The sequence below is a fragment of the Notolepis coatsorum genome (assembly GCF_963971535.1).
Source record: "Notolepis coatsorum genome assembly, chromosome: 11".
NCBI lineage: Eukaryota > Metazoa > Chordata > Actinopteri > Aulopiformes > Paralepididae > Notolepis > Notolepis coatsorum.
The window spans coordinates 106,736,446-106,760,646 of record NC_140175.1 but is presented as its reverse complement, the minus strand read 5'-3'; the positions used below and the strand labels follow the sequence as shown (position 1 = coordinate 106,760,646).

At 41.7% G+C, this 24,201-nt stretch overlaps 1 protein-coding gene across 2 annotated transcripts in view; it reads left to right on the top strand.

The window, feature by feature from the left end:
* The window catches only part of pigo (phosphatidylinositol glycan anchor biosynthesis, class O), a 61,533-nt gene that overhangs the window by 24,702 nt on the left and 12,630 nt on the right, over positions 1 to 24,201 (top strand). For both annotated transcript variants that reach the window (XR_014620280.1, XM_084325319.1), the window contains exons 7-9: positions 319 to 623; positions 6,723 to 6,929; positions 7,998 to 8,182. Coding sequence is in view for 1 of the 2 variants with exons in the window: in XM_084325319.1 (XP_084181445.1) it covers positions 319 to 623; positions 6,723 to 6,929; positions 7,998 to 8,182 (697 nt within the window). In the remaining variant the exon portion in view is untranslated. The remainder of the gene's footprint in view (positions 1 to 318; positions 624 to 6,722; positions 6,930 to 7,997; positions 8,183 to 24,201) is intronic.

The window sequence follows — 24,201 nt, the reverse complement described above, 5'->3', positions numbered from 1 at the left end:
TCCCCTTGGGGAAATTCAGGCATCACAGCAGGAGGGGGGAGGGGAGGTACAGGTAGTAAAAAGCAGTGTAAACAATATAACAAATCAATATACATAACATAATTAAATGAACTCTGGACATGTGCATAATGGTCAACAAGGTGCGAGGGGAGGGTATGCATGCTCCCACTCCCAGACACACCCCTCGCGAAGGGAAGGAAAAACTCACAAAAAAACCTAGCAATAGGGAAAAAAAGCACCACAGGCAATATGGAGGAGGGAAACCTCTAGAAGGGCCGTGAAGGAAGTTGATCAAAGTTGTTGTTGTTCCCCTCCCAGCCCCCAGGCGGAGCTGCACCACCTCATCCCTCAGATCTACCAGCGCATGAGGCGCTCGCTGGAGGACGGGGAGCCGGCGCGGCTGGCCGAGGCGGAGGGCCGGCCGGCCGTGGAGGCGTACGGCCTGGGCACGGTGTACTCCGCCCCCCTGGTCCTCCTGGTGGGGCTCCTGGGGGCCGGGCTGCTCCTGCTCCACCCGGAGGGCATGGCCCCCGCCTTCCTGCTGCTGCTGCTGGAGATGGGAGCGCTGCTGCACCTCCACGCCTCGTCCTGCACCCTACACAGCCTGCAGGGGGCGCCCTCTGGTAAGAGCTTCACTGTCACACGCACTCCTCCACCCTGCACAGCCTGCAGGGGGCGCCCTCTGGTAAGAGCTTCACTGTCAAACACACTCCTCCACCCTGCACAGCCTGCAGGGGGCGCCCTCTGGTAAGAGCTTCACTGTCACACGCACTCCTCCACCCTGCACAGCCTGCAGGGGGCGCCCTCTGGTAAGAGCTTCACTGTCAAACACACTCCTCCACCCTACACAGCCTGCAGGGGGCGCCCTCTGGTAAGAGCTTCACTGTCAAACACACTCCTCCACCCTACACAGCCTGCAGGGGGCGCCCTCTGGTAAGAGCTTCACTGTCACACGCACTCCTCCACCCTGCACAGCCTGCAGGGGGCGCCCTCTGGTAAGAGCTTCACTGTCAAACACACTCCTCCACCCTACACAGCCTGCAGGGGGCGCCCTCTGGTAAGAGCTTCACTGTCAAACACACTCCTCCACCCTACACAGCCTGCAGGGGGCGCCCTCTGGTAAGAGCTTCACTGTCAAACACACTCCTCCACCCTACACAGCCTGCAGGGGGCGCCCTCTGGTAAGAGCTTCACTGTCAAACACACTCCTCCACCCTACACAGCCTGCAGGGGGCGCCCTCTGGTAAGAGCTTCACTGTCAAACACACTCCTCCACCCTACACAGCCTGCAGGGGGCGCCCTCTGGTAAGAGCTTCACTGTCAAACACACTCCTCCACCCTACACAGCCTGCAGGGGGCGCCCTCTGGTAAGAGCTTCACTGTCAAACACACTCCTCCACCCTACACAGCCTGCAGGGGGCGCCCTCTGGTAAGAGCTTCACTGTCAAACACACTCCTCCACCCTGCACAGCCTGCAGGGGGCGCCCTCTGGTAAGAGCTTCACTGTCAAACACACTCCTCCACCCTACACAGCCTGCAGGGGGCGCCCTCTGGTAAGAGCTTCACTGTCAAACACACTCCTCCACCCTGCACAGCCTGCAGGGGGCGCCCTCTGGTAAGAGCTTCACTGTCAAACACACTCCTCCACCCTACACAGCCTGCAGGGGGCGCCCTCTGGTAAGAGCTTCACTGTCAAACACACTCCTCCACCCTACACAGCCTGCAGGGGGCGCCCTCTGGTAAGAGCTTCACTGTCAAACACACACACACTGATGGCTAGCAGGGTTCGCACAAGGTCCTTGAAGTGCTTAAAAGTGCTAGATTTTTTACCAAAAAAAAGTCAAGACCTGGAATTCCTTGAAAACGGCCCTTTTTTTAACGGGGTGCTTAAAGTCCTTTAAATTCAAATCAACCATTCACATTGACAAGCTTTATTCATCCATGATACAATTGTTCTGAATCAAGAAATACTTTTTTTTAATTTAAAGTGTAACTAATTGTCGGAAATTGGTTTTAAGCCATACATATTGGATCAGATATTTCTTTCTATAAAAACCTGCATTTAAAAGTGAATTGGGTCCTTTTAAATGCCCTTTTTAAAATGAAAAATAGTGCTGGGAAAAGTACTTGAAAGTCCTTGAATTTCATTTAGCAATGTCTGGGAACCCTGGGCTAGGGTTAGTCTTTCTCTGTCTCTTAACTCATTCAGAGCCACGCACACATTATGACCAAATTAGGGCTTGTATGCCAGCGCTTTAGTCAATGGGAGGACGGGGATATTTGCGAACTCTTAAACTATATCTTAAATTATGGCTATGTGTCTAATACACCCGTCGCTTATCAATGACTTGCTTCCAGTCAACATGTACGAACCGGATTGTTTTTTAATCGGTACATTTCCGTTTTATACCATTTTGAATACGAGTATAGTTTTGGAGATTTCTAGTAATTCTAGAGTGGAATACACAAAACACGTTGTCATTTTTCGGCTGATTTATTAATCGTTTTCAAATAAACGCTAGATTATCGATAGTATGTGTCCTCATGTACGAAAAGAAGCGGGTCTGAAAAATCGCTTCTCCGTACTTTGGTCGCCGCGAACCACACACGCACACACACACACACACACACACACACGCTCCGATGGCGGAGAAAGGGACATCTGTTTACCCCAAGATTCGTAACATAAAGGCCTTACCTCACATCTGATGTCATGCAAAAAGATTAATCCAATTCCTGATCGCCATTCCAAATATCGATCGCGTCCATTGATCCAACGTTATAGTCCAAAACACATAATCCACGATGCTCCCAGTGGGGGGACTCAATGAAATAGTATCCAGCTGCATGCCCGAGAAGTAAAACCTGGACTGGACTTATTTTTTTTATGCAAAGTCCCAGCCAATCCAATCCAATGATGTGCAATACCATCCAGGAGACGATAGGCAGCGGTATTTGCCCTTTGCGAGCTCAGACCCATTCCCAATGATAACGTCAGGCTGGATGGATGAAAAATGTATGGATATCGCTAATAAAAGAAATAACGATTAAAACCTGACTACTCGTGATTGGCACGCAAGCAATGGCGAGTTAACCCGACTATACTCATGGTTGGCACTGAATGGGTTAAGATGAGGACTTATTTCATCCCAGTGAGGACATGGGACCATTATCAACAACACTCTATGTTAATCTATCGGAGCTAAGGATGGAAATCGACTAAATAAAAATAAGGAACTCTGTCTGTCTCTCTCTGTCTCCTTGTCTCTGTCTCGCTCTCTCTTTTGTCCTTCTCTATTTCGCTCTCCTTGTGTCTCTCTTTTGTATTTATCTCTCTTTCCTTGTATCTCTCTCGCTGTCTCATCTTTCTGTTTATCTCTTTCTCCCCTCTCTGTCTCTCTCTCCTTGTCTCTCTTTTGTATGTCTCTCTCTCTTTGTATCTCTCTCTCAGTCTCTCTTATCTCTCTCATGCTTGTTGTGGAATATTTCAAATGAGCCAAACAGTGAAACTGTAGAAATTCAGACGAGTCAATTTTATATATATAAAAATATAGAACATAGTTTATTTCTGTGGCCACAGAGCTCAGTTTACAATCGGACACACGGACGTCTGACCAGAAAGTGAGAAAGAGCTTTGGTAAATACATGATTGTCATGACTTATATAAGATTCAAGATTTCAAGATTCAAGAGGTTTATTTGTCACATACCAGGGCATACAGTGAAATGCGGGTGGCCATTTTGAATAATACTAAATAATAAAATAGACATAATAAACGGGTAATAAAATAGACATGATAAAATAGATATGTTAAAGGAAAACTCCAACATTTTGGGAAATTAGTATAGTGGCTATTTACAAACAATTTCGTATTTGCCACTTCCACTCCGGGGATAGCTTTAGTCTACTCGCACATAATAAAGATTCTGATCCATCCGTTTGGCTGTCACAATGAATCAATCATTTATTTCCAATAAGCAAAACAAACAAAACTCGCATATCTAATACATGCGTGCGTTGCGTGCGGTCCACGTCTCCCACGCAAGCCACCACCCCTTATCAAGGTAAACCACACAGGTGAATAGCTCAGGTAGGTCTCTTTAAAGGGAAAGTGCACATAGTTTCAAATCATAAGAATAGTTACAATAAGATAATCAGTGTAAATAATATCATGACTTGTCAATCAAATTATCAGTTTTCGTTTTCATATTTCGTAATCCATAAAGCAGTTTCATAATTCAAATAATTGCATGATACAAACCCAAAGATTAAATAACTCAAGAATGGCTCCTACAATTAGCTTATTTGCCATCTACCCTGGAGTTAGACAAGAAGATGCATACCCTTTTCTTCTCTGTGCATGCAGTAGGAGTAGGAAGACGTTGGGAACTAGGCTAATGGAGGAACCTACTTCCAGTGACTGACGCTAAGCTAGGCTAACGGTGCGCGTCTTCCTACTCCTACTGCATGCACAGAGAAGAAAAAGGTATGTATCTTCTTGTCTAACTCCAGGGTAGATGGCACATAAGCTAATTTCCCAAAATGTTGGAGTTATCCTTTAAAGTCCTGAGATAATGCAATACAATGTTAGCACCAGCGTGCCAGTACATCAACCTCCTCCCGGTAGGCCTTCCCGTGGTAAGATGCCCAGATATGACAAGAAAAGTAAACAAAAATGCCCTAGTGAGGAAATGAAAACAAAGAATGGGTCTATGGCTTTGTTGTGTCTTCACACAAAGAACTGGAGAGGAAAAGAACCTTGGACGTCTCGTATCTCCTGGCCCGCTTGGCTGTTGTTATAAGAACACTGTTAAGACTGTCGCCTAGTGACTTTGAGCTGTAGCTAGTTAACCTATATTAACTCTTTAATGGCCATACCCGAGTATAGTCGGGTTATCTCGCCAACGGTTGAGCGCCAAAACCAGAATATACTTTTTTTATCCTTTGATATTTTCCTTTGATCCCCGTTCTATACGGTCAGCCGGAGCCATCTAGGTGTCTATGATTCATCTACCTAAGTTGGAATTGCAATGACGGTCGAATATCACCAGGTGGCAGTATTGCCTACCTTTTGAACTCTGATAGAAAGGGAACAGGAAAGAGAATGAATGAATCGGACTATCAAGACTCGCTCTGAGGGGGAGGAGCTCCTGCAAGGCAATTGCTAGCAGATCTGCTCGCCTCAAAACCTATAGTGTCCCGTAAACACGTGTAATTACATATAAACGAGTAATCGCGATCGCCGATGGGATCATTGGAATTATTCTTTTTGGAGTACCTCCTGGCTAAGGTAAGGACCCCCTATGTCTATTTTACTGAACCTGAAACATGTTTCTGTAATGATCACAGTGGCTTACTTTACCGGACATAAACCAAGCTTCTTCTAACAATCCCCCCCCCCCCCCCCCTTGATGATTTTGTGAAGGTACATATGTACATGTTATATACCTTTTTTGATTTGGGAGTATTTGGGGTTTCAGGGAATCAACCAGAACGATTCGGCGCATTGCATATAATGCATCCTATCTCGCGATCTATGGAAAAATACTGGATTATTCCGGAAATGGGGCGCTGTTTAGCGTGTAACAAATTACAGTGTGTAGAAATGAGCTGATTAGTCAGTAATGGACTATGAACAATGCCTGTAAAATGAGCCATACTATTGTCTCCATAGCTATAATACAGAACACACGATGGGTCTGCAAACATAGCTGAAATGGTCATTAACGCTGGCCCCAAACAGTGCAGATGGCAAAAGCTAGTGGCCGTGAAGGAGTTAACTAGTCAAGGCTATCGACATAGAATATGACATGATAATAATGATAATATTTTCCTATCACACGCTCTTTTGTCTTTCCCTCTTTCTGTCTCTCTCTCTCTCTCCTTGTCTCTCTTGTGTCTCTCTCCTTGTTTACTCATTTTTACTCACTGTACTTAGATTGTACCTCGGTTGTACTTTAGATTGTATATTGCATTGTATATATGTATATTGTATGTTCCTCTTTACTTACCTTTTACTTACTTTCTTACTAACTTAGCACACTCTCAGGGGCTCATACAGAACCAAGCATTTCACCGTAAAGTATGTGTATTTTATTGTGACAATTAATAAACAAACTTGAAACTTGTCTCTCTCTCTCTCTCTCTCTCTCTCTCTCTCGCTCTCTCTCTCTTGTGTGTCTCTCTCTCTCTCTCTTTCCTTCCTTGTCTCTCTATTGTGTCTCTCTTGTGTGTGTCTCTCTCTCTCTCTTGTGTCTCTCTCTCTTTCCTTCCTTGTCTCTCTCTTGTGTCTCTCTTGTGTGTGTCTCTCTCTCTCTCTTGTGTCTCTCTCTCTTTCCTTCCTTGTCTCTCTCTTGTGTCTCTCTTGTGTGTGTCTCTCTCTCTCTCTCTTGTGTCTCTCTCTCTTTCCTTCCTTGTCTCTCTCTTGTGTCTCTCTTGTGTGTGTCTCTCTCTCTCTCTCTCTCTTGTGTCTCTCTCTCTTTCCTTCCTTGTCTCTCTCTTGTGTCTCTCTTGTGTGTGTCTCTCTCTCTTGTGTCTCTCTCTCTTTCCTTCCTTGTCTCTCTCTCTCTCTCTCTCTCTCTCTCTCTCTCTCTCTCTCTCTCTCTCTCTCTTTCCTTCCTTGTCTCTCTCTCTCTCTCTCCCTCTCCCCCCCCCCTCTCTCTCTCTCTCTCTCTCTCTCTCTCTCTCTCTCTCTCTCTCTCTCTCTCTCTCTCTCCCCCCAGGTGGTCTCTTTGACGTGTCATGGTGTGCTGTAGTCCTGTGGTCTCTAGCAGCGGGTCAGTTCTTCCACGCCACAGGTCACCTGGCCACCTTCCCGTCCATCCAGTGGAGCGCAGCCTTTGTGGGCTTCCCTGACGGTCACAGTGGCACCCTGCTCCCCGCCACGCTGGTGGCCCTCAACACCTTCTCCTCCCACATCCTGTTCTCAGGTACAACACCTCCACAAGACCTCTCTCTCTTTCTCCATCCTCTCTCTCTTTCTCTCTCCCCCCTCTCTCTCTCTCTTTCTCCCTCCCCCCTCTCTCTCTCTCTTTCTTCCTCCCCCCTCTCTCTCTCTCTCTCTCTCTCTCTCTCTCTCTCTATGTCTCTCTATGTCTCTCTCTCTCTTTCTCTCTCTCTCTCTCCCCCCCCCCCCCCCCCCCCCTCTCTCTCTCTCTCTCTCTCTCTCTCTCTCTCTCTCTCTCCCCCCTCTCTCTTTGACCCTCAGAGACACCTTCTCCTCTCACATCCTCCACAAGACCTCTCTATCTCTCACCCCCCCCACCCCCTCTCTCTGCTTCGTGCAGGAAGTAGCTCTGCAGAATCTCTGCATGCAAAAAGAAAAGCACACGGATGCGACTGAGCAAAGAGGCTCATGGGAAATGTATTGAAAACATGCAGTACTGCTGAAGGCCACCAGGTCGCCACAATTATACACCGCGTTGCTTTAATGTCAGACTGGAAGGAGATTCATGCCAAGTAAGTTCCAAGCATGAAAAGCTGTCAATTTAAACGGGGTTCGCACAAGGTCCTTGAAGTGCTTTAAGTGCTTGAACTTTGACAAAAAATAGTCGAGGCCTGGAATTCCTTGAAAACTGCAACATTTTTCAAGTCCTTGGAATTCAAATCAACCATTCGCGTTGAACATTTTGTTCATCCATGATACAATTGTTCTGAATCAAGAAATTGCATTTTCTTTTTAAATCTAAAGTGTAACTAATTGTCGGAAATTGGTTTTAAGCCATAAATATTGGATCCGATTTTTTTCCAAAAAAAATCAGAAAAAACACATTTAAAAGTAAATTGGATCCTTTTAAACGCCCTTTTTAAAATAAGAAAAAATAGTGATTGGAAAAGTACTTGAAAGTCCTTGAATTTTGTTTTGCAATGTCTGAGGGAACCCTGTTTAAAAGCTCTTGTCTGAATCGGAACAAGAAAATCAATGTGTAAGTTGCTTTGGATAAAAGTCTCCGCTAAAGGTAAATGTATATATATATTATATATGTGTGTGTTTTCAGTGAGCTGCCCGTTGCTGCTGTTCTGGCCCTTGGTGTGTGAGGTCCGGGGGGGCCGTGCGGGCCGCGGGGGGACAGAGGAGGGAGAGGATGTTGTCATGGAGATGAGACTGAGAGACAGCCCCCTGCAGTTTAGCTCCGCCCTCCTCCAGCTAGCAACACGCTACCTCTTCATCAGCTCAGCACAGGTACACACACACACACACACACACACACACACACACTCACGCACATATACACAGACACACACGTACACACATACACACACACGTCACGTACACACTCACGCACAGACACACACATACACACACGTACATTACACACTCACGCACATATACACACTCGCACACATACCTGCTACAGCGAGCAACACGCTACCTTTTCATCAGTGCAGCACAGGTAAAGACTTCCCTTATCTACATCATGGATGTGGAGAATATATGATGCTTATGTAAGGGATAATCAACGAGTAGGTGTGCATTAAACGGTTTTAACCTGTTAAGCCCTAGGGTCCCCCTGCTGTTTTCTCATAAATCTATCAATACAAAGACTGTATGTATTAACACTTTAACTGCCGAAAACGCCAGAACTCGTCATTCCCCGCCATGCTCAAGTTGCCGAGGACGCCGGAACTCGTCTTTGATATCAATATTTCAAAAATCTGTGATCGGAATCATATTTCCCCTCTGCAGCCTTGACACACAGTTCTTTTTTTTTTTCTTCACTTTTTTGTTTATTATACTTTTTTGAGGACATAGACATTATAAGTATATGTCTGTATATATACATTGTTGTATTGTCATTGTCCACATAGAACAGATAACAACATTAAACAGAAGAAAATAAAATAAAAAAATAAAAAAACAAGAAAAAATAAAACAGAGTTCAAAAGTAAATAATAATACAAACAAACACTGACTTGGTCGCTCGACAGTCGTCTCAAACGTATATACATAGTATATCAAATATATAGCACATGTTTAGGTACCCAAATATGCTTCTCCAATGTATATCCGGTATATCAAATAACTCACGTTGAATTAACGTTCACACAGATAAATACCAACAAGCAGCATACAAATTGTTATTCTGGAATAGTATGGAACTGTACATCATCCACAAGTACAAGGAATGAACCCCACGTTTTCTTGAACATAGATGAAGAACCTCTCAGAGTGCATCTTATCTTTTCAAGTTTGATAAAGTATAGTATGTCTCTAATCCAGTGAAGGTGAGTGGGGGGAGCAGCGGACTTCCATTTAAACAGAATCAGCCGCCTGGCCAGTAGAGTGGTAAATGCCACAATGTGTGCTTTGTGCTTTGAAAGTGATAACATAGGTGGGGAGTATCCAAAAAGCGCTGTCAATACATTTGGTTCAAGATTTGTCTCAATACTTCCCGAGATGGTTTCAAAAATATTTGTCCAATACCTGTGCAAGGAGGGGCATGTCCAAAACATGTGAGTATATGTGGCTGGGGCCGAATGACATCTATCACATATAGGATCGATATCTTCATACATTTTGGCTAATCTGACTTTCGTCAGGTGTACTCGATGAACAATTTTGCATTGTATCAGCCCGTGTCTTGCACAAATAGAAGAAGAATGAACAAGACGTAGAATGTCAACCCAAATGTCATCCGAGATCTCCTCCTCTAAATCCTCCTCCCATTTACTTTTAATATTGTGTATTGTGGTTGGACATAAGGAGAGAATGAGATTGTACATAGTCGATATCATGCCCTTGATGGAAGACATCGGGGTTAAAAAGGAGTCGATGGGTGTTACCTCTGGAAGGTTGGGAAATATAGGGTTAATGCTACAGACATAGCTACGAATCTGTAGATACCGAAAGAAATGTCGGCTATGGATTGAATATTTCTCTGATAATTGCTGAAAGGAGGCAAAAACATTATCTATATATAGGTCACCTAGTGTTTTAATACCGAGTGAGGCCCATAAGGAGAATGCTCCATCCATCAATGAGGGGTGAAATAAAGGGTTAGCTGCTATCGGGGCCAAGTGGGATAGAGTTTTAAACCCAAAGTGGCGTCTGAATTGATTCCAAATTCTGAATGTAGTTTTAACGATTATATTTTTGAAGTAGGGGGCCAATGGAGAACTAATGGGGGCATGTATAAGACCGGTTAGTGAAGCAGGTTTGACAGATGAGGCTTCGATGTCAACCCACATAGGGCACACCAGAGGTTTGTCTGACTGTAGCCATTGCTGTATGATTCTGAGATTGGCTGCCCAATAGTAGGCTCTGAAGTTAGGTAGAGCCATGCCACCCAGAGATCTACTCCTTTGTAATAGAGCTTTACTAATTCTGGGAACTTTGTTATTCCAAATAAATTTGGACACTAGGCTGTCAATTTTTTGAAAGAATGAGTGGGGAAGAAAGATAGGCAGGCACTGGACAAGATAAGAAAACCTTGGGAGAGAGTTCATCTTAACGCAATTGATACGTGCAGCAAGAGAGAGAGGTAATAATGACCAACGTTCAAAATCTTCCTGAAATCGAGTCAGTAGAGAGCCAAAATTAAATTTGAATAGGTCCCCAAATGTATCCCTAATTTGGATACCGAGATATTTGAAGCCATGGGGGGAAATTTTCAATGGGAAGTTATGCAGTGGATAACTTCGAGCTTCTGCATTCAATGGAAGAAGTTCACTTTTGTCTAAATTTAGTTTATACCCTGAAATACGGCCAAATCGGGTGAATATGTCAAGTGCAGCTGGAATAGATGTGGAGATGTCAGACACGTATAGAAGCAGGTCATCTGCATATAGGGAGGTCCTCTGTTCAACACCCCCTCTGATTATACCTTTTATACGAAGGTCTGATCGAAGTGCGATGGCCAACGGTTCAATGGCAACATCGAACAGGAGTGGGCTCAAATTGCAACCCTGTCTCGTGGAGCGGTGTAGATGGAACTGTGCTGAACGTGTGTTGTTAGTCCTTACTGAGGCAGTGGGAGAGGTGTAAAGTAATTTCACCCAAGCTACAAAGTTATCCCCCAGTCCAAACTTTTTCAATGTGTCGAAAAGATATCCCCACTCCACACGGTCAAAAGCTTTGGCCGCATCTAGTGAGATGACAGCCTCCGGGCTAGTTGTGGAGGAAGGGCTATATATGACATTAAAGAGACGTCTAATGTTGGAAAATGAATATCTATTCTGGATAAAACCTGTTTGGTCTGGAGATATGATAGTGGGAAGGACAGGTTCTAAGCGCATAGCTAAGAGCTTTGATAGAAGCTTTAAATCTACCGTCAACTGACTGACAGGACGATAACTTCCACAGGATAGGGGGTCTTTATCTTTTTTTAGCAACAGAGAAATCGAGGCTTGAGTAAGGGATGGGGGTAACTTAAGTGACCTAAATGAATCTGCATACATGTCAATTAAAATGGGTGCCAATTTATCAAAGAATTTCCTGTAGAACTCTATAGGGTAACCATCTAGCCCCGGACACTTCCCTGTTTGCATAGAGTAGGCGGCCTCTCTGAGCTCATCTATCGTGACTGGTCCCTCCAGCCCTGTGGCAGCCTCCGGGTTTATCTGTGGTATATCCAATGAATTAAAAAAATTATCATAGGCAGAAGGGTCAGAGGTTTGTTCAGATGTATATAAGGAGGAATAAAAGTTTTTAAATTCTTCATTAATTAGCTTGGGATCCGTAGTTAAACCATTGGTTGTCTGGATTTGAGGGATCTGATGTGAGGCAGAGGCCTGTCGTAACTTATGGGCCAATAATTTATTAGACTTGTCTCCATGCTCATAGTACGTCTGTCTGGATTTAATCATTAGATCCTCCACGTAAGCAGAGGAGAGGACATCAAATTTAGCTTGGAGGGAGAGACGTTCTTTATAGACATCCGGGGATGGTTGAGTAGCATGTATGTTATCTAATTGACTAATCTGCTTAGTCAAGTCACTCATCTGTCTTTTTCTATCCTTCCTTTCATAGGCGCTATATGAGATTATCTCACCCCTCAGATATGCCTTCAATGTCTCCCATAGTAAAGATGCTGAAATCTCAGGGGTCTTATTGGTCGATATAAAAAAATCGATTTGGTTGTGTATGAAATTAACGAAATTCTCATTTGACAATAAACGGCAATTTAGGCGCCAGGGAGGTGGCGAGTTGTTATATTCCTGGAAGCACAACTCCAGAAGCACTGGAGCATGATCCGACAATACGATCGCTTCATAAGAGCAGGAGTGTAGTGATAGGATGAGTCGATTATCAATCAGAAAAAAGTCAATACGAGAATAAGTTTGATGAACATGTGAAAAGAAAGAATATTGTCTTCCTTGTGGGTTTAAAAATCGCCAGGGGTCAGAGACCTTGAATTCATTCATAAAGGCATGAATGATTTTGGCAGATCTTGAAGGTACACTATTCCTGGGTGATGAGCGGTCTAATCTAGGATTAATCCAGACATTGTGGTCTCCACCCTGAATCAGATAATGTGTTGACATATCAGGTATCCTGGCAAACAGTGTTTGAAAAAAGTTCTCATTGTCCCAATTGGGGCCGTATACATTAGCCAGAATTACTGGTACATCATACAGCCGTCCTATAACTATCACAAATCTCCCGCCAGGATCCGAGATAATATCGGAGTAAACAAAGTTGACAGATTTATGGATTAGAATGGCTACCCCTCTGGATTTCCCTTGAAATGACGAATGATAAACCTGACCCACCCATCTCCTCTTTAATTTGATATGATCCGTTCCCTTTAAGTGGGTCTCTTGAAGGAAAGCAATGTTAGCGCCAAGATGTTGAAGATGATGTATCACCTTACTACATTTGATCGGTTGATTTAGGCCTCTGCAATTCCAGCTGCAAAACCTAAGTACACCTCCCGACCGCTGTGCTGATCTAGGTTGGGTCATAATACCGGCAAGATAATGAATAGATGTGCTGGGTACACCGCCAATGAGAAACACTGAAAACAATAAAATAAAACTGCAATAGGGCGACCAAGCCAAGTACACAAAAATAAAAAAGAACTGATACAGACAACATTACTCCCCCTTCCCTCCTCCCCCCTCCCTCCTCCCCCCTCTCCCCTCCCTCCTCCCCCCTCCCCCCTCCCCCCTCACGCCGAAGCATCTCCCGCTGAGATACGCGTGTGGTGTGGTGCCCGGAGCTCCTGCCCTCTCCCGAGTTTCGTGGTCTCTGTCCAGCAGAGAGATTTTTACAACTTTTTGAACTAAACCTATAAACTGAAGCTATGGCATCAGATATGGCCACAAGTAAATGTCTCACATTTAGCAGATGGACTTTATATGAACTAATAACTGCAATAAAGTGCATATACGTATTGCACGTGTGCCTGCGTTAATGCTGCACTTACACACCTGACATGGGCTTTGAGTGAAAATAATAAGTGTGTGCGTGCACCTGCTGCCCATGCATAATGAAAAAAAAAAAAAAAAAAAGCTTTAGATGAAATAGTAAATGTAGTATTCATACCAACGCAGTGAATGGGCTTTAAGCGAGATCATATTAAATGCATGCGTATATGTGCTGCACCTATCTGTGCAGTAAGTAGGCTTTTTAGGAGAAATAATAATAAATGCATACGTACTGTGTGTTCGCACATACACACACACACATGCCTGTCCAGGAATGTATGTGTACTCACACACATTCATATAGCCATGTGCATGCAAACAAGCCTATAGTACCACACTAATTGTCAAAAATTCATGTTCTTGGAGAGCTAACGAAAAAAAAAAAAAAAAAAGCGAACAAGCTGCAATAATAATAATAATAATAATAATAATAATAATATACAGTAGTGAAGATGGTCGTGATAATAATAATGACAATAATAATAACACTAAGCAAAACACGTTACATTAAAGTATGTTGCGTGACTCACTTGAAAGAGTTTGCATACTTTGATTAAGTGTCTCGAAAAAAAGCGAATAACAAGCTGCAATAATAATAATAAAAGAAGAAAAAAAAAGACAGTAGTGAAGATGATCATGATAATGGAAATAATAATAATGACAATAATAACACTAAACAAAACCTGCTATATTAAAGTATGGCAAGAGGCTTGACGAGCGAAACTAAACCAATACAGCTGCACTGTGTTAATCAACAAGCTACTGTACAGCATAACCAAATTGACTGCACTAATTCAACACAGTAGATCATTAATTAAATATATTAATATAAATATTCAGTAGGCTCCTATGCAGTTCTTTAGTGATCGATTATCCTCCAATAATAGTAGGCATAGCATTGGTGAAATAATAATGAAGTAAATAGAAAAGACAGTTCAAATGTTCAGAGATACATAACCAATTGACTGCTCTAATTCAACACCGTAGATCATTAATTAGATATAAATATGGCTATGGGCAAATGTCTATGGGTGGAAAAAAAAATTAAGTAAAGAGATAGAAGTTCAAATGTTCATAGAACAGTCACTTATCTTGATCCGTTGGTTGTCATCTTAGTGTTCAACAGTTGCTGGGCCGCTTTTATTAGTTTTCTGATGAAGATTGTTCTGCTTGAGAAACACATCAGCGTCCTCTTTTGAATGACACATCACCTGCTTCCCTTTGAAGTCGATCTGTAATGATGTGGGCCAACGCATTCTATAGACAATGCCATTGTCTTGTAGGGCTATTTTGGCCTCGAGAAACATCTCCTTTCTCATCTTTTGAATGGCCGGTGGGATGTCCTGAAAGATTTGGATTTTGGCACCTTCAAATGTGAGGGACCGCTTTTCCCTAGCCAGTTGTTGAATTTTATTCTTCTCTTGGAGACGGAGAAAGCGAACCCAAACATTACGAGGCGGGCGGCCTGCAGGTGGACGTGTGTTCGGGGCCCGGTGCGCTGTTTGTAGCTCGATGCGCCTCGGGAGCGCGTCAGGGCCGAACAGGTTCGAGAAGAACGTCTCGAAAAATGCGGTTGGGTCGGGACCTTCTCTCCCCTCGGGAAGGCCGTGGATTTTAAGGTTAAACCTTCTGCTGCGATTTTCCAGGTCGATATTCCTCTCCGTCAGGTATGATATTTCTTTTTCTAATTTGAGGAGTCGGCTGTCAGCTTGTTGGGTGTGGTCCTCCACGTCGCTGATGCGCTGTTCCATAGTATCGACTCTTGTTGTCAAACCTGTCAGCTTTCCATCCATGGCTGTCAATGCAGATTGGATTTGATCCACTTGTTTGGCGATTTTGTTAGAGACATCAGTCCCGTCTTTAATAGCCTTCATTAGGTCACCTAGATTTAATTCCGCTGAGTCTGTCATGACTGTTGGCGGCGTGTGACGTATGCGTCGTCTTGGCTGTATGTCTACAAGCGTGTCGGGAGGGCCTTGGCTCCGTAGTCCTTTACTCATTTAATAAATGACATTTAAATTAAATCCGACCATAAACGAAATGTCTAAGCAGACAGGGTGGTTTCAGTGTAAAAGTGGCATTCGTCAATTCTTTAGGCAAGCATTAAGTTGCTATAATAAGATTGGCATCGGGAGCACAGGGAGCGTGCGACTACTCTAGCACTGCATCTCGCCACTTGACACACAGTTCTGATCTCCTCTCAATCCTCTAGCGGTTCAAGAGCGCCATCTGGTGGCCGATCGGCAGATCGAAAAACCGGATGTCAACCTTTAACCCGGCAGGACTCACTCCATATGTGGTCCGGGCACTCGCTAATGTTAGAGAGACTCAGTCTTCACACAGTGAACATCGATCGGTGGAAATAACTCGAAAAAACAACATGATTTGGACGTATATACTATTATACAACCTGGAAATAGATCCGGTATTTCGACATCCCATAATTGAAAACTGTCTACCCCACGCTGATCGCCCAACGGCCCGAGGAGACTGGGGTGAGTTTTAGCGTTATATTCTAACGTGTTCTTTACTAACTGCTATGATGAACATATGACCCACATTCGATGAATGGTATAACGTTTCCCACGGAATTATAAACGCCCCCTCGCCCATCCGGTCAACATCAGATGACATGTAGTAAATTCTAGAAGTACGTCCAATTGAAATTTTTGATCTCGCACAGATTCCTACCAAACTGTATTTCATCATCAATATAATGCATTTGGGGCTATAAATCACGTTCTGGAGAAAGCTGCAGAAAGAGATGAAAACTTACTTATACTTTAGACCATATTTTAGTATGAATATGTGAATGAAAAAGTTTAACGTTGCTACACCATGAACAATACATATAGGACCTTGAATGGGCCCTAATAATGGCAATTTAGCAATAGAATTTAAAAAGTTATAGCCCTGCAAAGAAGGGGAACTTCTCCATGTTAAATAGAGCTGGCAACGGATGGTATATCATGAATTTAGCCTTAGGCAATCAAAGTGTTAATGTTGTGTTTCTTTTTCAAATGTAGCCAAGAGTAAAGACCCTAACCCTATCAAAACAGCAGTCAACGTGTATATTTTCAGCACTACGTTTGTTTACCGATGTTTAAAATGTTTTCCGAAAATAAGAATTTATCGGAATAATGCGAATTCTATCGCTCTTTTATCGTAAAACGTGAGGAAATGGCTAAATCCCAGATTTAACACTGCCATTGGAAAGAGGAGTTTTCCCCCCCTATCCATAGATGTATGACTTGGAATTCAAATCAACCATTCGCGTTGAACATTTTGTTCATCCATGATACAATTGTTCTGAATCAAGAAATTGCATTTTCTTTTTAAATCTAAAGTGTAACTAATTGTCGGAAATTGGTTTTAAGCCATAAATATTGGATCAGATTTTTTGCTACAGCACTTTGAGCTACATGACATGTATGAAAGGTGCTTTATAAATACTTACTTACTTACTTACTTACTTACTTACTTACTTACTTACTTACTTGGCCATAATAAGGTCATTTATAGTTCATAATTACATTTTGAATGTATAATTCAGTATTGTATCGACAAATCCTTCTGTTTAATCATCTTCCCTTTATTCATTTGCTTAGATTTCATGTACACTTGATCTCAATAAGGTGCTGAATGAGCTCAGTGAGAGAACCTGCCCAACCACAATGTTAGCATGGTGTTATTCACTGTCAAAGATGCAAAGACAAATTATGATTTATATTCTCCTCCGTTTCATCACAATTTACTCAAGCATAGTAACAGACAGACAATATTTCTGACACTGTGAATACATTCCCTGGGGTCCATAGATGTTCTTAGATACCAAGAACATGCAAATTGACCTTGTAGAAGTGGAGCAATCTTCCATTTACTTGGGCATGTACGTTCAGGCGGATTTTCAGAAAATAGGGCTCCAGCTTAACAGGTTAAGGCGCAACATGGAGGTAAAGAGCCGACAGAGGGGCAGCGGAGTGCCTTAACACTGTAACGCACATCTACAAGTTGATTACTCTGCTTCTCATGTGCCATTTATTCATATTTTTAACATTAAAATATAAAGAATTATGTTATTAGTGCTTTGCTCACTGCTGACTTTCATTATAGTTCCTCTGCGCCGCCTTAGCAACTCCTTTACATCCACCCGTCACCTGACCGATGCCAGGGACAATGACCCAGGAAGCTAACTTTATGCTGGCAAGCCTTTCTGTCAATAACTTTGCCTATGGTTAACAAACAATAAATGTGATACGGCTGTATGTTTTGAGGCTGGCTTGCTAGCCAGACATCTCATTGTCCCCAAATCAATAACTTTCTTTTCACATTAAATCTGCACGGTGGTCAGTCATAGCCTCAATATTGTGGCGAGTTGAATTTCGAGGACGGGATGGGCCAGGATTTTAAATGGATTATGCAAATCCAGGAATAAATTGCCTCTCCACATACCAATCTGCTTTTAATAATCCCCCAAAAGAATAATACTACTGCGTTCGTAATTGCAGAATAACTATACGTGTGTAAATCGCAGCAGTACAAAAGTAATTATGTCTGATGTAAGAAAACTGATGCCAGAGTGCCCCAGAGACACCATACCAGAGGTAGTGTAGTATACTATTGTATATTATTAACACTCTTTAGACAAACCCAGAGACACCATACCAGAGGTAGTGTAGTATACTATTGTATATTATTAACACTCTTTAGACAAACCCAGAGACACCATACCAGAGGTAGTGTAGTATACTATTGTATATTATTAACACTCTTTAGACAAACCCAGAGACACCATACCAGAGGTAGTGTAGTATACTATTGTATATTATTAACACTCTATAGACAACCCCAGAGACACCATACCAGAGGTAGTGTAGTATACTATTGTATATTATTAACACTCTATAGACAACCCCAGAGACACCATACCAGAGGTAGTGTAGTATACTATTGTATATTATTAACACTCTTTAGACAACCCCAGAGACACCATACCAGAGGTAGTGTAGTGTACTATTGTATATTATTAACACTCTATAGACAAACCCAGAGACACCATACCAGAGGTAGTGTAGTATACTATTGTATATTATTAACACTCTTTAGACAAACCCAGAGACACCATACCAGAGGTAGTGTAGTATACTATTGTATATTATTAACACTCTTTAGACAAACCCAGAGACACCATACCAGAGGTAGTGTAGTATACTATTGTATATTATTAACACTCTTTAGACAAACCCAGAGACACCATACCAGAGGTAGTGTAGTATACTATTGTATATTATTAACACTCTTTAGACAACCCCAGAGACACCATACCAGAGGTAGTGTAGTATACTATTGTATATTATTAACACTCTTTAGACAACCCCAGAGACACCATACCAGAGGTAGTGTAGTATACTATTGTATATTATTAACACTCTATAGACAACCCCAGAGACACCATACCAGAGGTAGTGTAGTATACTATTGTATATTATTAACACTCTTTAGACAACCCCAGAGACACCATACCAGAGGTAGTGTAGTATACTATTGTATATTATTAACACTCTATAGACAACCCCAGAGACACCATACCAGAGGTAGTGTAGTATACTATTGTATATTATTAACACTCTTTAGACAACCCCAGAGACACCATACCAGAGGTAGTGTAGTATACTATTGTATATTATTAACACTCTTTAGACAAACCCAGAGACACCATACCAGAGGTAGTGTAGTATACTATTGTATATTATTAACACTCTTTAGACAAACCCAGAGACACCATACCAGAGGTAGTGTAGTATACTATTGTATATTATTAACACTCTTTAGACAACCCCAGAGACACCATACCAGAGGTAGTGTAGTATACTATTGTATATTATTAACACTCTATAGACAAACCCAGAGACACCATACCAGAGGTAGTGTAGTATACTATTGTATATTATTAACACTCTTTAGACAACCCCAGAGACACCATACCAGAGGTAGTGTAGTATACTATTGTATATTATTAACACTCTTTAGACAACCCCAGAGACACCATACCAGAGGTAGTGTAGTATACTATTGTATATTATTAACACTCTTTAGACAACCCCAGAGACACCATACCAGAGGTAGTGTAGTATACTATTGTATATTATTAACACTCTTTAGACAACCCCAGAGACACCATACCAGAGGTAGTGTAGTATACTATTGTATATTATTAACACTCTTTAGACAAACCCAGAGACACCATACCAGAGGTAGTGTAGTATACTATTGTATATTATTAACACTCTATAGACAAACCCAGAGACACCATACCAGAGGTAGTGTAGTATACTATTGTATATTATTAACACTCTATAGACAAACCCAGAGACACCATACCAGAGGTAGTGTAGTATACTATTGTATATTATTAACACTCTTTAGACAACCCCAGAGACACCATACCAGAGGTAGTGTAGTATACTATTGTATATTATTAACACTTTAGACAAACCCAGAGACACCATACCAGAGGTAGTGTAGTATACTATTGTATATTATTAACACTCTTTAGACAACCCCAGAGACACCATACCAGAGGTAGTGTAGTATACTATTGTATATTATTAACACTCTATAGACAACCCCAGAGACACCATACCAGAGGTAGTGTAGTATACTATTGTATATTATTAACACTCTTTAGACAAACCCAGAGACACCATACCAGAGGTAGTGTAGTATACTATTGTATATTATTAACACTCTTTAGACAACCCCAGAGACACCATACCAGAGGTAGTGTAGTATACTATTGTATATTATTAACACTCTTTAGACAACCCCAGAGACACCATACCAGAGGTAGTGTAGTATACTATTGTATATTATTAACACTCTTTAGACAAACCCAGAGACACCATACCAGAGGTAGTGTAGTATACTATTGTATATTATTAACACTCTTTAGACAACCCCAGAGACACCATACCAGAGGTAGTGTAGTATACTATTGTATATTATTAACACTCTTTAGACAAACCCAGAGACACCATACCAGAGGTAGTGTAGTATACTATTGTATATTATTAACACTTTAGACAAACCCAGAGACACCATACCAGAGGTAGTGTAGTATACTATTGTATATTATTAACACTCTTTAGACAACCCCAGAGACACCATACCAGAGGTAGTGTAGTATACTATTGTATATTATTAACACTCTATAGACAACCCCAGAGACACCATACCAGAGGTAGTGTAGTATACTATTGTATATTATTAACACTCTTTAGACAAACCCAGAGACACCATACCAGAGGTAGTGTAGTATACTATTGTATATTATTAACACTCTTTAGACAACCCCAGAGACACCATACCAGAGGTAGTGTAGTATACTATTGTATATTATTAACACTCTTTAGACAACCCCAGAGACACCATACCAGAGGTAGTGTAGTATACTATTGTATATTATTAACACTCTTTAGACAAACCCAGAGACACCATACCAGAGGTAGTGTAGTATACTATTGTATATTATTAACACTCTTTAGACAACCCCAGAGACACCATACCAGAGGTAGTGTAGTATACTATTGTATATTATTAACACTTTAGACAACCCCAGAGACACCATACCAGAGGTAGTGTAGTATACTATTGTATATTATTAACACTCTATAGACAAACCCAGAGACACCATACCAGAGGTAGTGTAGTATACTATTGTATATTATTAACACTCTATAGACAAACCCAGAGACACCATACCAGAGGTAGTGTAGTATACTATTGTATATTATTAACACTTTAGACAAACCCCAGAGACACCATACCAGAGGTAGTGTAGTATACTATTGTATATTATTAACACTCTTTAGACAACCCCAGAGACACCATACCAGAGGTAGTGTAGTATACTATTGTATATTATTAACACTCTTTAGACAAACCCAGAGACACCATACCAGAGGTAGTGTAGTATACTATTGTATATTATTAACACTCTTTAGACAACCCCAGAGACACCATACCAGAGGTAGTGTAGTATACTATTGTATATTATTAACACTCTTTAGACAAACCCAGAGACACCATACCAGAGGTAGTGTAGTATACTATTGTATATTATTAACACTCTATAGACAAACCCAGAGACACCATACCAGAGGTAGTGTAGTATACTATTGTATATTATTAACACTTTAGACAAACCCAGAGACACCATACCAGAGGTAGTGTAGTATACTATTGTATATTATTAACACTCTTTAGACAACCCCAGAGACACCATACCAGAGGTAGTGTAGTATACTATTGTATATTATTAACACTCTTTAGACAACCCCAGAGACACCATACCAGAGGTAGTGTAGTATACTATTGTATATTATTAACACTCTTTAGACAACCCCAGAGACACCATACCAGAGGTAGTGTAGTATACTATTGTATATTATTAACACTCTTTAGACAACCCCAGAGACACCATACCAGAGGTAGTGTAGTATACTATTGTATATTATTAACACTCTTTAGACAACCCCAGAGACACCATACCAGAGGTAGTGTAGTATACTATTGTATATTATTAACACTCTTTAGACAACCCCAGAGACACCATACCAGAGGTAGTGTAGTATACTATTGTATATTATTAACACTCTTTAGACAACCCCAGAGACACCATACCAGAGGTAGTGTAGTATACTATTGTATATTATTAACACTCTTTAGACAAACCCAGAGACACCATACCAGAGGTAGTGTAGTATACTATTGTATATTATTAACACTCTTTAGACAAACCCAGAGACACCATACCAGAGGTAGTGTAGTATACTATTGTATATTATTAACACTCTTTAGACAAACCCAGAGACACCATACCAGAGGTAGTGTAGTATACTATTGTATATTATTAACACTCTTTAGACAAACCCAGAGACACCATACCAGAGGTAGTGTAGTATACTATTGTATATTATTAACACTCTTTAGACAAACCCAGAGACACCATACCAGAGGTAGTGTAGTATACTATTGTATATTATTAACACTCTTTAGACAACCCCAGAGACACCATACCAGAGGTAGTGTAGTATACTATTGTATATTATTAACACTCTTTAGACAAACCCAGAGACACCATACCAGAGGTAGTGTAGTATACTATTGTATATTATTAACACTCTTTAGACAACCCCAGAGACACCATACCAGAGGTAGTGTAGTATACTATTGTATATTATTAACACTCTTTAGACAACCCCAGAGACACCATACCAGAGGTAGTGTAGTATACTATTGTATATTATTAACACTCTTTAGACAACCCCAGAGACACCATACCAGAGGTAGTGTAGTATACTATTGTATATTAACTTCTTCCGCCGGCGGACCGCAGATCACGTCATAAAGCAATCTCTCCAGATTGTCTGACAAAATTATCATTTTATTTTTCAAACGTATTCAAGAATAAACATAACCATGTCACAACAGCTGTTATAATGTATATTATCATCAATACGTTAGTTTACCAATAGGTTAAAGTGTTATTAGGGGAGGAGATAGCAGGGGGAGCAAATGAATGAATGTGGATGAGAGCCTTGATGTAAGTGGTTGCAGCTACAAGGTAGAGACATGATCGAATAGACTTGTATGCGCCTGAGTCTCCTGAACACGGCGCGACCCATTCCAAATCGATCGGAACTTAATCGGCAGAGATAAAGTCCCTTTCTCAGCACCTACTCCCCATACGCATGCGCAGATTGCCAACGTATTCTGACGGCAAGCGACGAGACGCGAAACCGGGTTAGAACGTTCCTTCAGAGGGGGGAGCTTGTGCCTGCTTCGATCCCACTCAATGGCCAGACGCGTCTTATGGCGACATCTACAATTACCTCATTGAGTCTCCAGGTGGATGGATGGAACTGATGGAACATTCTAACCCGGTTTCGCGTCTCTCGTCGCTTGACGTCAGAATACGTTGGCAATCTGCGCATGCGTATGGGGAGTTGGTGCTGAAAAGGGACTTTATCTCGGCCGATTTAAGTTCCGATCGATTTGGAATGGGTCGCGCCGTGTTCAGGAGACTCGGGCGCATACAAGTCTATTGGATCATGTCTCTACCTTGTAGCTGCAACCACTTACATCAAGGCTCTCATCCACATTCATTAATTTGCTCCCCCCGCTATCTCCTCCGTGATTTCAATGTAACGCGGAAGTGCAGTGGTCTATTCGTTTTTGTGTTGTTGTGATCGTGAAAGTTGGCCATTTTGAAAAAGCGACCATCGGTAATTGTAGTCATTTTGACGCCATTTTGAAGAGGACATCCAGAGATTTCAATGAGCGCTGGAATAAAAAGAAAAATACACTTCCCAAAGGCCTCTAGGTGACTTCAAGCAAATTACTTCTGTATGAATTTCTTTAATATCTCTTACTCGGGATAATATACCACAAAACTGAATGTTATTGGCATATATTGGAGCGCAGTTAGTTTGTCTCCCCTATTTTGAGCATTTAGCAACAATCTGATTTGAAATCAGTTTCAAAATGGCTGAACTCTTGCAAGAATAAGAAACCTACTGTACATACAGTAGATTTCGTTCTCTGTTCTTCATGCACGCCTGGTGATACTAAATCCAAATTGAACTTGCCCATTTGAAAGATAAGATTTGGCACAATCCATAAATGTGCGAATTGGCTATAATAAGGTCATTTATAGGCCTGCTATTCTATATCCTATAATAATATTTCAAATGGCATTGGTCCGGATGGGAGAATTCAGTACTGTATCTACAAAACCTTCTGTTTAATCATCTTCCCTTTATTCATTTCCTT